General features: G+C 41.0%; 2 protein-coding genes across 3 annotated transcripts in view; one reads left to right on the top strand and one right to left on the bottom strand.

Annotated features, from left to right (window-relative positions):
• The window catches only part of cmtm6 (CKLF-like MARVEL transmembrane domain containing 6), a 37,866-nt gene that overhangs the window by 4,061 nt on the left and 19,140 nt on the right, over positions 1-14,665 (bottom strand). The window contains 1 exon segment of the mRNA XM_062422102.1: positions 362-460. Within this exon segment, the coding sequence (XP_062278086.1) occupies positions 362-460 (99 nt within the window).
• On the top strand, positions 2,800-10,316 carry LOC133983108 (uncharacterized). Of its 2 annotated transcripts, none has more exons than XM_062422061.1 (3): positions 2,800-3,162; positions 7,301-7,688; positions 8,980-10,316. In XM_062422061.1, the coding sequence occupies exons 1-3, from the start codon at positions 2,870-2,872 to the stop codon at positions 9,295-9,297; spliced, it is 999 nt and encodes a 332-aa protein (XP_062278045.1). In that variant the 5' UTR covers positions 2,800-2,869; the 3' UTR covers positions 9,298-10,316. The 2 variants fall into 2 exon arrangements, with proteins under 2 accessions (XP_062278045.1, XP_062278046.1); XM_062422062.1 differs by lacking the exon at positions 2,800-3,162 and adding an exon at positions 5,537-5,856 and having other exon boundaries at positions 8,980-10,313.

Below are 14,665 nucleotides of genomic sequence, written 5' to 3'. Positions count from 1 at the left end.
AGAAGGAGAGGAGGAGGTAGAGAGGTAGAGAAGGAGAGGAGGAGGCAGAGAAGGAAAGGAGGAAGTAGAGATGGAGAGAAGGAAAGAAGGAGGTAAAGAAGGAAAGGAGGAGGTAGAGAAGGAGAGAAGGAGAGAAGGAAAGAAGGAGGTAGAGAAGGAAAGGAGGAGGTAGAGAAAGAGAGAAGGAAAGAAGGAGGTAGAGAACAAAAGGAGGAGGTAAAAAAGGAAGTAGAGAAGGAGAGGAGGAGGTAGAGAAGGAGGTAGAGGAGGAGAGGAGGAGGTAGAGAAGGAAAGGAGGAGGAGAGGAGGAGGTAGAGAAGAGAAGGAGGTAGGTAAAGGAGGAGAGCAGCTGTTTTCTCACCACTGCACTTTTCTCCAGAGACGTTCCGCTGTTGTCTGAGGCGAAGACGATGGAGGAGATGAGGAAGAACACAGCGATGATCCCAGTGTACAGACAGTCCTGCAGAAGAAGAAAAGAAGAAGAAGAGCTGACATTAATCTGAGTGAAGTGATGGAGGACTAAACCCACAGTCCTCCTTCTGTGGAAACATGGATTTAAAAGTAGATCTGAAGCTAAAATGAAGCTTCAGTCAAATCTTCATCTTCTATGTTTCAACGTTACAGTGTTTTTAGTAGCAAAGTCTTTGTGTTACTATGGTTACACCCAGAGCTGGGGACTCGGACTCGCGACTCTGACTCGAGTTGCACTTAAGTCTCACTAAACTGTGACTTCAGACTCGACTCGAGGCTCGAGACTCACGAACAACCTTTATTTCATGTTATTATTATTATTATTCTCATTATTTATCTGTCATTCATCTTTTTGTATGATCTCTGGCTCTGAGCTAGATGTAAACACCAACGTCATGCCACGCGCATGCGCCGTGTGTGAAGCGCTCATCTTCAGTATCAGACATTGACAATGGCGAGTGCGACAAGTTCAGCAGCAGCCTCAGATCATTACGTTGCCTTCACACTCCCGTTATTCCCTGGTTCTCCCATATTTCGAACCCATCTCCCGCCGCCCTCCTGTCATTTCTCCTGTAATTGACAAGCCCCAAATTTGTTTGTTAATAATAAGAAGAAGCGCACAATAGCAAAGGTTTTATTTTGAAAGCTCAGACAGGAAACCACCGCAACTCCGTTATTTAGTGCCACTAACTTAGTGACTCAGCTACTAATTATTAAAAAACACAACGTTGCGTTAACTATGGTCATTTTATATATATATATTTTATAATATCCCCACACATTCCCTGCTGTGTGTTGTGTTAAGCAGCAGATTAAAGGCAGCTTGGAGAAAAAAATAATGAACATGTGTTTGTACCACAGTGTTAAACTGCAGTGTTTCTGTGATGTTCATGTTTTGTTCATTTTGTTGTATTTTACAACATTGTTAAAATAATTATTTTTTTGTTGAAGAAAATACAGTTATGGAATTGAAATAATTCTTAGTGTATGTTTCTTCACATCACATTGCAGTAGATTCTCTATAGTGAACCTACAATTGATACATTTTCATACTGTCCTATATCAAGGTCTAGGTCAAGGTAATAGCCGAAGGTAGATTTGGTAACAGTTTCAGGAGAGGACATCTCAACATACAAACAGATACATACATACAAACTTCAGTGACAGCAGACAGTTAAAACACCACAAAAACAGACATGGGCAGGTGCTCGCAAGGCTAACTGATCAGGATGAAGGATTGTACAGCTCTAAGGTCAGAATTTGAATTTGATTTAGTGTTGGCGAGAGACTTGAGACTTGACTTGGACTTGACCCTCAAAGACTTGAGACTTGACTTGGACTCTAGCTCAAAGACTTGACACTTGATTTGGACTTGTAAAAAATGACTTGTGAACAGCTCTGGTTACACCACAGCTCAACAGGGGGGAAAAAAAAGACTGATACTACAAAAGTACTACTACTGTAACAACTACTACTAGTATTACTACTGTTCCTACAACAAATAGTACTACTTCTACTACTGCTACTACCAGTGTTAAGATCTTCACAGATGGTTCAAAAGACCCTGAAACAAGATGTCAAATGTCTGGTCATGATGTTTTGGTTTTTATTTATTTATTGTACTGTGATGTTTGTTGTTTGTGATTTTCTGTCAAAAGTCTAATAAAAATGTAGGTATCAAAAAAAAAGAAAAAGAGTAAATAAATAAATAATACCTACAAAAACAATAATAGTAAAAAATAAATAGAACCTGATAATGTAATAATCTCTGTACTGATGATGTAATATTATTCCATTATTGGGTATTAACCTTATTTCTGCAGAACCTAATGATGTAATAATTTCCCAAATATTGTAATGATATAATAGTATCGGATCTGAGCAGCGCCATCTTGAAAATTTCAGGTGCATGCTGGGAAAAATAAAAACAGGGATTCTACTTATATGGGCATCAGGAGGAGCATGAGGCGCCCTCCTGAACCTGTGAACCAATCAACCTGTCAATCACCACGTAGCCACGCCCTAATGCATACCCTGCTTTATCGTCACATATAAAATCAGGGAGGCCAAAATGTCCCAAATGAACATCATACTGCATTGAAGAAGGCTTTAAACTAGCGATTGAGACCATAAACACATTTTGAAAACGTTTACTGAGGTTAGAAATCAAGTGAGAAGTTGGTGAATTCTCCATTGACTTGTATAGAGACGGAAGTCCTTTTGACACCAAAACGGTCGCCCCCTGGTGGCCTATTGATAGAATGCAGTTTTAAGTTACTTCCGCGTTGGCATCATTTCAGAGGACCGGAGCTCCCCGCCTGTCGCCAGTGTAGATTGTAAGTCTAGTTTGTTGTTCACACTCCGGAGCAGATGGTGGCAGTAATGCACCAAAAGCTGGATGATGAAGAAGGAGGAAGAGGAAGAGGAAGCAGCTGCTGTCAGCAGTATGGCGGAGCAGCAGCCGGCAGGGAAGCTGCCTCTTCCTCGTCTCTCCGCTCCTCCGATGTGCAGATCAAAGCCTCGCAGACGCAACAAGACTCAACAGGAAAAGCAAACTAAGAAGAAAGAATTAGATCGAGCCAGAAACAAAACGAGGTTAAACATCGGAGCTTCTTTCCAAAGGTGGAGACAATTAAGAGATGAGGAAGGCTTCGAGAGCGACGCGGAGTTAGCGAGGTTTCTGCTCGATAAGTGAGTTAAATGCTCATTATTATCATTATTATTATTATTCATGTTTATTATTATTATTATTATTCATGTTTATTATTATTATTATTATTCATGTTTATTATTATTCATGTTTATTATTATTATTATTGCTCGATAAGTGAGTTACTGCTGTTACTACTGATATTACTGCTGCTCTTTAATGCTTAATATTATTAATGCTTTATAAGTTACTGCTTATTATTATTGATGCTTATTATAAATGTTCGATAAGTGAGTTAATGCTGTTACTTACTGCATATTATTAATGCTGCTTTATAAGTTACTGCTTCACATCTCTGCTACTGGATAAGTGAGTTACTGCTTATTATTATTAATGCTTATTATTACTGATATAACTGCTGCTTTATAAGTTACTGCTGCACATGACTGCATGTTTATTATATTTAGAGGAGGAGGAGGTAACCTGTCCCTCATAACTCAATTAAAAACCAAATCAAACCTGTTAAAGCGACCCTTTCCTTTGTTTAGGTTAAAATGCTATTAATAAAGGTTATGGACTCTAAAATGTTAGGCATAGAAACTCAATCGCCCACGCTGGAATACAAAGACATTAAGTATGGAGTTATAATACTAAACAAAAAAGGGGAAATGATGTAGAACACCTTAATTATTATTGCCAAACAATTATTAGTGTCACCCACTGATCTTGGTTTATATGAATGAAATAACAAATAACAAGCATTGACTGTTTATGACAATCTGAATGTTTTGATTTCTGATTAGATTTTAGTTATTTTATTTTATTTTGTGATATATGTAACGTTCTATACATAATGTGCTGTAAATGCTCAGTCTGGAAATAGTATTTTTCTATGGAATCTTCTTCATGTAATGCCAGATTTTGATTAATAAAGTTGGGGAAAAAACAAAAAAAAAAACAAAACCTGCCTGTTTTCCCCTTCCGCATTACGTAATCGCGCGCGCAGTCACTCACACAGCAGACCAGATATTTTTATCGAGGTGCAACAAACACTATACAGGATTCAAATGATGGGGGTTACAGTGTTGTTTCTATGGATACCGGCACACATTGGGGTGAAAGGGAATGAGGCGGCAGATAAGGCTGCGAAGGAGGCAACAAAGAATAGTGTTGTTGACTTGGCAGTTAGCTTCAGTAAGTTGGAAATCAAGAACATAGTCAAACAAAGATTGAGGAGTAGGTGGTAAAAGCAACGGGAGGAAGAGAGGACAGGACGGTGGTCCTAGTGGGAGACATGAGAAATGCAGGACGGGACAGAAGAGTGGAAACATAATATCAAGACTTAGGTTTGGGCATACTGCACTTAATGGTACACTAACATAACACGGGGGAATGCGAGCAATGTGGTCAACCTGAAACAGTAGAGCATGTTATGGTGCATTGTCGGGGGTATGAAGCCGAAAGACAGAGGTGGATTAGAAAGCTTACTAATAATAGGATACAGTACGACCTCAGAACCATGTTACAGGAACAGGCTGGAAGCAGGTGTTGGCAATTAATGTTAGAGTTTCTTAGAGTGAGTGGTTTAAAGCTGCAGTTGGTAACTTTGAGGAGAGAGAGGACTTAGCGTCAAATTTTGAAGAAGTACAACTTTCAGATCCCTCCCCCTCCCTCTCCGCTGCACTCCTGCCCTGCCTCCAAAGTCCCTCCCCCAGAGGAGGCTGACGTGCGTGCGATGGGCACGCGGCCGTGTTTGCTGTTGTTGGTAACGGAGGTAACGGTAGTTTTGTCCTCGCTGATGGTTGTTGCTGCGCCATTACTTACTCTACGCTCCTGAAGCCGCTCTCCCGAGCTGTGGAGGAAGGGGGAGAGGCCTGTGTGCGTGAGCAGTGATTGACAGCTGTCAGACACTCCATCAGACACCATCCTGGCTCTGATTGGTTCTTTTTGTCCGGTTGCGTTGGATTCTGCCAATTTGCAGTAGGTGCAGTAGGAGCAGTAGGTGCAGTAGGTGCAGTAGGAGCAGTAGGTGCAGTAGGTGCAGTAGGTGCAGTAGGAGCAGTAGGAGCAGTAGGAGCAGTAGGTGCAGTAGGAGAAGTAGGAGCAGTAGGAGCAGTAGGAGCAGTGGGTGCAGTAGGTGCAGTAGGTGCAGTAGGTGCAGTAGGAGCAGTAGATGGGGCTAAATGAGCCTGTTTTTTTTTTGTTTTTGTTTTTTTTACAGATTACTAGTTTCATGTAATGCTGTCTTTACATAGTGACAGTCTTAGCAAATATGACAAAAAGTTACTTTTATAAGACTTATATAAGACCAACTGCAGCTTTATAAGTTATGTGTGTGGGTTATTTTTTTTGGTATTTATTTAGTTATTTTGGAGAGGGTGTTATAGCCACTTTGATCCACAATCCATTCCAGTAGATGGCGGTAATGCGCCAATTCGTTGTTTGCCAACCGCCATTAAACAGAAGAAGAAGACGAAGAAGAAATGCGCGCGCACCCCAACCCGGAAGAGAGCGAGTGTGTTGTGGATCCATGGAGAAAGCAGTAAACAGACTTAGCGACTAACAATGAGAAGGAAAACTATAGCAGAGAAAGCGACCACGAAGAGAAACCTCGATGCAGCGAGAGCTAAAACCAGAGTGAACATCGGCTCTGCTTTCCAGCGATGGAGGAATCTGAAGAGGATTCATCCGCAGCTGAAAAAGGATGAAGAGGTCGCAGAGTTCCTGCTGGATAGGTAGTTGTATTTATTTAATCTAACATACAACATCATCATATGTGATAAGGTTACGTTTGACTGTATTTGTTGTAACATTACAGTTACCGGATCTTGGTCTGCACTATTGTTGTTTTTAGTTTTTTCCCCCAACTTTATTAATCAAAATCAGGCATTACATTCAAAATATTCTGGTTATTTCTTTCTTTTAAATAATGTTATTTTACATGTCGTTGTTTTTAACATCAACCTGCCCCCAGAGACTAAAGATGGAAATAAGACACTATTTTTGGCTATAATCTTGTATATTTAATGTTTTTTGATTAATATGCATTGTCCCTGTCTTCTTAAATAAATAAATAAATCTACATGTTTTATTGAGCTATGAGATTTTTTTTTATTACAATATTGGAAAATTATTACATTATCAGGTATAGTTTGTTTTATATGTATAGTTGCTCCATCCATAAATTCACTAAATCACTTTAAATTGTATATTGAACTATATTTTTAGTTTTATTTTTACTTTTATTTTATTTCTGCACTTTATCACACAGCCTCATCCTCAGACCTTGTTGTTCTTATTTTATTATTTATTATTTAATGTTTTAGTATATTGTTCTTTGATGTCTTTGTGTATTAAGCTGCTGGACCCTAAATTTCCCCAAAGGGATCAATAAAGTTTACATCTGGGTCAATGACGTATAAGGATTTGCAACAACTCAATTTTAGAATAATAAAAACCAGCATATCTAATGCAGTAGTTCAAACATTCAAGTAGTTCAAGATCCATATTATAAATTATAAATTAAGTGATTTTAGTGGTTTTACAAGATTAATTGGCCTTAAAAAAAGTCATGTGGTGTGACCATGATTCATCTTGAAATAAATTAATTTACTTTTTTTTTTCAAAGTTTTCAGTGATATAAAGTGTTTGGAAACAAAGTATTTGAATTTTTTTTTTTTTTTTTTGTAAATGATGATTTTTTATTTATATAAAGATATTTCAAGATGAATCATGGTCGCACCACATGACTTTTTTTTTAAAGGCCAATTTATCTTGAAAAAACCACTAAAATAACTTTCACATTTATAATATGGATCTTCAGGTACACAACACTCTGAATGTTTGAACTACTGCATTAGATATGCTGGTTTTATTATTCTAACATTGAGTTGTTGAAAATACTATCTATCTATCCATCCATCCATCCATCCATCCATCCATCCATCCATCCATCCATCCATCCATCCATCCATCCATCCATCCATCCATCCATCCATCCATCCATCTATCTATCTATCTATCCATCTATCCATCTATCCTCCAGTCCAGTAGATGGAGGTAAATACTAAAAGTAGTTCCCAGTAGAACCCTGAACAGCAGAAGAAGAAGCAGCAGCTGTTTTTATATTTAAATAAATGATTCTCAGATTAATGAATCCTGGTTCTGATCTGTTCCCAGCATCAGCGGGTCTGGAGCAGAAGCCATGCCGTGGAGGTGCTGTGTTCCCGGGTGTAAAGGCTATGATGAGGCTCGGTCTTTAGGAGTGGTCTTCCATGGTTTACCCACCAGAGACCCGGAGCGCTGCAGAATCTGGCTCAGAACCATCCAGAACCCCCGACTGCACGAGGACATGCCCGCGTCTAAATACAGCGGGGTCCGGGTCTGCAGCCTTCACTTCCGGCCGGACGACTACGAGGAAGACTTCCGCGCCAAGATCCTGAACACAACCCCGAAACCGAGCCTGAAGAGCGGCGCGGTGCCGTCCGTGTTCCCCGGGAGAGAGAACCGGGAGGCGGGCAGCAGCGACGCGTCTCCCCGCCCCGCGCCCAAGAGAAGCAGAGCCCCGGTAAACTATCACTATTATTATTAGTAGTAGTATTACGGTACATTATTATTATTATTATTATTATTATTATTATTACTAGTAGTATTACGGTAAACTATCATTATTATTATTATTACTAGTAGTATTACGGTAAACTATCATTATTATTATTATTACTAGTAGTATTACGGTAAACTATACGTTATTATTATTAGTAGTATTACGGTAAATTATCATTATTATCCGTTATTATTATTATTATTATTATTAGTATTAGTATTATTAATAGTTTAATAATGATCCACACTGCTGCTATAACCTTTATTATTATTTTTAAATTATTATTATTATTATTATTAATAGTTTAATAAAGAGATCAGGTTTATATAGGTTAGAAATGTTCATTAGTTTTTATTTAGTTTTTCAGTTCTTTTTTATTTCTGATTAGTTTTAGTGAGTTTTAATAAGTGATGAAGTAGTTTTAGTTGACTATAATAACCCTGGTATATAACATGTTATAAACTTCAGAATAAACAGTCTAATAAAGAGAGGAGGCCCACACCAGGGTTATTATAGTTCACTAAAACTAGCAGTGAAACAATAATTTAGTTAAATACATTAAATGAAAACATGAGCATGTGCAGACTGCTGTTACTGCAGACCCTTCAGTTACTTTTTCATTTGTAATTTATATAATAAAAGATCGATGATGATAGACTTGGCGTCTGTGTATCGATACAATACTGACACGCAAATACTAATGGTGCTGTTCCACTATACAGTTCTAGCTCTACTCGACTCGTTTATTGTGTGTTTAAGGACGGAGGGAAGGAAGGAAGGAAAAGAAGATAGGAAGGACAGAAGGAAGGAAGGAGGGAAGGAAAAGAAGATAGGAAGTACAGAGTGAAGGAAGGAAGGAAGGAAAATAAAATAGGAAGGACAGAGGGAAGGAAGGAAGGAAAAGAAGACGGGAAGGAAGGAAGGAAGGACAGAGGGAAGGAAGGAAAGAAAAGAAGGAAGGAAAAGAAGACAGGAAGGAAGGATAGAACTTGCTTTGTGTGAGACAGAAAGCCTCATACAGCAGCAAGTACACCATCGCCTCCATTGTTTATGTGTTTGTGTCGCGTAGAAAACAAAGTTACGGCAGTTTAACGCAGCCGTTGCTATGACGACCCAGCTCACGTTGAGTAGGTTCTATAGTGATGGAAAAGGTTCCTGGTACCGAGCCGAGTAGAGCTAGAACTGTATAGTGGAAAAGCTCCATAACGCTTTATGGATGTTTCATTAACGCTGTTTCTCTCCTGCTGCTCAGTCGGTCTCTGCAGCTGCAGGCGGCTCCTCTCCGTCTCACCCGGCCGACGACAGTTTCTGCATCGTGGTGTCGGTCGACTCGCTGGACGACAGCTGCGAGTCCGACGAAGACGAGGGGGACGAAGACGAGGAGGACTGCGCCATCGTCCACCATCAAAACCTCATGGAGCTTTTCCAGATGTGTCAGACGTGCGGCCAGCCGATCGCAGACAAGCAGGTTTTCCACTCGGGGGCTCAGACGCGGGTGACGTGGAGCTGCAGGGGGGGGCACGCGGGCACCTGGAGGTCCTCGCCTCACCTGCGTCACACGCTCAAGTGAAACCCGCCGAAGTGAAGCTGCTGCTGAGCGTTTAAACGTTCAGGAAAAAGGACCAGAATCAGAACCCAAAGAACATTTTTTTTATATTTAAAAAAAAAAGAAGAAAAAAAAGAGTCTGAATCTTCAGAGAGAAACGAACAGCTGAGAGCTTCACAACAGTTCATGACCACGGCCGTAGCTCCCATTGAGGACACCGAGCTCATGTCCTCAGTATTTTTTTCTTGAGGTTTTATTTCATTGTGAAGTGAAAATAGCCGACGAGACAATTATCCTTGCATCAACGGACCGTCACGTGACACATACTTGCAGATACCGCTGCCATGTCAAAATGAAAGTAGTCGGCTATAGCCAGCAGCGGAGTGAGGTCTTGAAATCCACCGGCCCGGCCCCGGTGTTATGTCCCAATTGGTTTCCAATTTAACTGGTTTCCAGGTCCAGCTTGTGTTGCACTTCCGTCAGCAGATTCCTCACAAATATACAGCCAGCAGCATATTACTGGAGATGTTTAAGTGGCAGTTATATATATATATATATATATATATAGAGCTCACTTCCAGAAACAATATTTGCTGCAGTAAATGAAAATCGCCAGAAATATAGATTTTGCAAACTGTTCATTCATTGGACGACGAGCCCTTTTCTCCCAGCATGCCGTGCTCCATTCCACATTTTAAGAACAAACAAAGAAAATAATATGTTGCAGATATAATTTTTAAATATGCAACCACGGAAGTTGTAGAATAATGAAATAGGAGTTGATTTAAGTTGCTAAATTGGAAGTGATGAAAACGAACTGGAACACAAGAGAGAGCATGACTGAGAAATGCAAGAAAGCGTTATAAATACATCATGGATTACATTAATCTAGTACATATGTCATGGCTACGGCCTTGTTCATGACGTCATCAATGGAAACTGTGATAAACTCTTTGTCTCGTATTCAGCTGAACTCTCTTCTCTTTGTGTCTCTGAAGTTTGTAAATGTATTAAAACCATTTAAAATAAATGAATTATGATATTTAATTAGTTTCTGACTTTGTCTCCATTCAAGATATTTCTGTCTTCATTTACATGTTTCTCTGTTTCTATTGTCACATGTTGGTGTGAAGGTAATGTTGCTGACGGTAACTGCGTCTATAAATAATAAGTTTGAAGGACAGGTATTAACCGGCTGTTACTATGGAGACGAGGAGACGGAGGCACAATGACAGAATACACACAGGACAGAGTTTTTCCACCTGTGTTAATATTTGTGGTTTTACTAACATTGACTTCCTCACTAATACTCTCCCATATGTGGGTTTCTCTGGTAATATTAGTTTTTGTTATAACTCAATATATTAGTTAACCTCTTCCACTAGAACCTGATCACATTTCATTTTGCAGCTTTCTGCTCGTCCAAACTCTCCATTAACCCTCCTGTTGTCCTCGAGTCAAGGAAGGGAGGAAAGGAGGGAGGGAGGGAAGGAAAGGAAAGAGAAGGAATGGAGGAAAGGGAGGAAGGACAGAAAAGAAGGAAGGAGCGAGGGAGGGAGAAAGGAAAGAAGGTAGGGAGAAGGAAAGAAGGAGGGAGGGAGGAGGGAAGGAAAGAAGAAGGAAGGGAGGAAAGAAGGAAGGGTGGAAGGAAAGAAGGAGGGAGGGAGGAAGGAAAGGAAGGAAGGAAAGAAGGGAGGGAGGAAGGAAGAAAGGGGGATAGAGGGAAGGAAAGAAGAAGGGAGGAAGGAAGAGGGAGGGAGGAAGGAAGGAGGGAAGGAAAGAAGAAGGAAGGAGGGAGGGAGAAAGGAATGGAAGGAGGGAGGAAGGAAAGAAGAAGGGAGGGAGGAAGGAAGAAAGAGGGAGGGAGGAAGGAAAGGAAGGAAGGAGGGAAGGAAAGAAGGGAGGGAGGAAGGAAGAAAGGAATGGAAGGAGGGAGGAAGGAAAGAAGAAGGGAGGGAGGAAGGAAGAAAGAGGGAGGGAGGAAGGAAAGGAAGGAAGGAGGGAGGAAGGAAGAAAGGGGGATATAGGAAGGAAAGAAGGAAGGTAGGGGGAGGAAAGAAAGAGAGAGGGAGGGAGGAAGGACAGACGGAAGGAAGGAAGGGAGTAAAGAAGGAACAGTCAAAACAGACGGGGTCACTTTGACCCGGAGGACGACAGGAAGTCTAAATCCTGCTCTCTGCACCGGTTTTCATTTACAGTCATTCTCAGTAGATCAGCTGCAAAACTCACAATAACTAAATCAATCTGTTGCACCGTGCACGCAGTTTAGTTCCTTTATTTGGGATCTTAGTAAATCAGGACCTTAGTTGTTCCCCTCCTGCCTGTTTAAGGGTTAATAAGTTAAAACATGCAGCACTATGAGCAGCTGGGTGTTGTTCTTAAAAAGCGCCACTAGATGGCAGCGTGGTAGTGCAGCCGCCATCACAGTCATCACCTTCATCACAGTCATCACATTCATCACCTTCATCACAGTCATCACAGTCATCACATTCATCCCCTTCATCATAGTCATCACCTTCATCACAGTCATCACCTTCCTCACAGTCATCACCTTCATCACAGTCATCACAGTCATCACAGTCATCACCTTCATCACAGTCATCACAGTCATCATAGTCATCACCTTCATCACAGTCATCATAGTCATCACCTTCATCACAGTCATCACCTTCATCACAGTCATCACCTTCATCACATTCATCACAGTCATCACCTTCATCACAGTCATCACAGTCATCACATTCATCCCATTCATCACAGTCATCACCTTCATCACATTCATCACAGTCATCACCTTCATCACAGTCATCACCTTCATCACCTTCATCACATTTATCACCTTCATCACAGTCACATCTTATGCAGCCAATCAAGTCAATCCAACAACCATCTCAGAAGAGTAACTATTTAAATGATCCTCTATAGGCTTTATGTTAGAAGCAAAACAGCCCAAAATAAGTCATTTCCTGTTGGAGGAACTGTCTGAAATGTGATGATGTAACAGTAAATATCACTTTTGTGTCTCGAGCTGTGACTGAAACTGAAAAAGTTTCAGTATTAAAACAAACACACTCAGGCTGTATAATAAATATATATATATATATTTATGTATAATAAATATGTATAATAAATATATATATATATATATATATATATATATATATATATATATATATTATACAGCCTGAGTGTGTTTGTTTTAATACTGAAACTTTTTCATCTATCTATCTATCTATCTATCTATCTCTATCTCTATCTCTATCTCTCTCTCTCTCTCTCTCTCTCTCTCTCTCTCTCTCTCTCTCTCTCTCTCTCTCTCTCTCTCTCTCTCTCTCTCTCTCTCTCTCTCTCTCTCTCTCTCTCTCTCTCTCTCTCTCTCTCTCTCTCTCTCTCTCTCTCTCTCTCTCTCTCTCTCTCTCTCTCTCTATATAGAGAGAGAGAGAAGTGATGATACTGCTGATAACAACACTGGTATTAATATTACAGTCAGACCCATGATGGATTTTTGGGGCCTTTGTTGACACTGATATTAGGAAGTAAAAACAATTATGATGTGGGCTGATCTACAGTAGTGTGTTAAAGCCTGAGGCAACATTAGATGAGTTGTTTTATCAATACTATAATGATCATATATTATTATTATCAGTCTCTTTATTAGAATACAACCAGACAATAACAGGAAATGTGTTTCTGTAGCTTCTACAGACTAAAGTGTGTAATAATCAGAGCTCCTCTAACACTGGAGCAACAGCAGGAACATTCATTAATAATAATATTTAATCATTAATGTTACATGTTGTATGTTGCTGTATTTTCTGTCTGTATGATGATGGCCTCAGACTTTAGTACAGTATGTATATAAACAGTACCAGTGAATGGGAAAGTGTGTCCAAACGTTTGACTGGTTTATACTTATAGAATATAACGATGCATCAATATACAGTTTAGGAATAAACCTGGTTGTATAAAGTGACATCAGTAAACTTCACTGGGCCTCTCTCTCTCTCTCTCTCCTCCTCTTCCTCTCTCTCTCTCTCCTCCTCTTCCTCTCCTTCCTCTCTCTCTCTCCTCTCCTTCCTCTCTCGCCTCCTCTTCCTTCCTCTCTCTCCTTCCTTCCTCTCTCTCCTCTCTCCTCCAACCGGTCGAGGCAGATGTTCTCCCACTTTGAGTCTGGTTCTGAGGTTTCTTCCTGTTAAAAGGGAGTTTTTTCCTTCTTTCCTCCCTTCTTACTTCTCTCTTTTCTTTCCTCCCCCCAACCTTCCTCCCTTCCTTCTTTCCTGTGTCTTTATTTCCCCCTTCCTCTTTTCCTTTCTCCCTTCCTACCTTCTTTCCTCCCTCCCTCCTAACTTCTTTCATTCGTCCCTCCTTCCTCCTTTCCTTCCTTCCTTCTTTCCTCCCTACCTTCCATCATTCCTTCCCTCCTTCTCTCTTTCTTTCCTCCTCCCTACCTTCATCCCTTCCTTCTTTCCTCTGTCCTTTCTTTCTCCCTTCCTTCCTTCCTTACTTCTTTCCTCCCTCCCTCCTACCTTCCTTCCTTCCCCCTCCTTCCTTCCTTTCTCCCTTCCTTTCCATCCTTCTTCCTCCCTTCCTTCCTCCCTCCCTCCCTCCTTTCCTTCCTCCCTTCCTCCCTTGACTCGAGGACAACAGGAGGGTTAAACCTGCTCTGTGTGTAAAGAGCCTTGAGATGACGTTTGTTGTTATTTGGCGCTGTATAAATAAAGATTGATTGAATGTGAGAGTGTGGAGCTCGTACCAGTTTGGGCCAGCAGTCGATGCCGACCCTCTTGTGCAGCGGCGTTGAGAGGAGGACGAGGAGCAGCAGGGTGAAGAGGAAGGCCGTGCAGCTGACGAACTCGAAGAAGTAGAGAGCGGAGCAGCTGGTGCAGTGGTGACCACTTCCTCCTGGATGAAAGCCACGAGGGAGAGGACCTGAGGGAGGAACACAGCAGCAGGTTACACCATCTTCTTCTAGAGGAAGAGGAGGAATCTGATACTGATACTAAACTCTGGTTCTATTGTTATTTATGATGTATTGCACTTTATTTTAGTTTTAGCTCAAGTCTCTTTAAACCAGTGTTGATGTTCTCTCTCTCTCCTCTCTTTCCTCTCTCTCTCCTCTCTCTCCTATCCTTCCTCTCTCTCTCCTCTCCTATCCTTCCTCTCTCTCTCCTATCCTTCCTCTCTCCTATCCTTCCTCTCCTCTCTCCTATCCTCCTCTCTCTCTCTCCTATCCTTCCTCTCTCCTCTCTCTCTCCTCTCCTTCCTCCTTCCTCTCCTTCCTCCTTCTCTCTCCTCTCCTTCCTCTCTCTCTCCCTCTCCTATCCTTCCTCTCGCTCCTATCCTGCCTCTCTCTCTCTCTCTCTCTCTCTCCTATCCTTCCTTTCCTTCCTCT

Source organism: Scomber scombrus, chromosome 7 (assembly GCF_963691925.1).
Source record: "Scomber scombrus chromosome 7, fScoSco1.1, whole genome shotgun sequence".
NCBI classification, from domain to species: Eukaryota; Metazoa; Chordata; class Actinopteri; order Scombriformes; family Scombridae; genus Scomber; species Scomber scombrus.
The sequence above is the reverse complement of the archived record's forward strand: the minus strand, read 5'-3'. Positions and strand labels throughout refer to the sequence as shown.

What these genes read in the sequence shown, in the direction of transcription:
- LOC133983108 (XM_062422061.1), top strand. Translation starts at nt 2,870, where the DNA reads ATGATGAAGAAGGAGGAAGAGGAAGAGGAAGCAGCTGCTGTCAGCAGT. An exon ending in GCGAGGTTTCTGCTCGATAA is followed by an intron (nt 3,163 to 7,300) that starts GTGAGTTAAATG and finishes ATCTGTTCCCAG; the next exon opens with CATCAGCGGGTCTGGAGCAG. An exon ending in CCAAGAGAAGCAGAGCCCCG is followed by an intron (nt 7,689 to 8,979) that starts GTAAACTATCAC and finishes CCTGCTGCTCAG; the next exon opens with TCGGTCTCTGCAGCTGCAGG.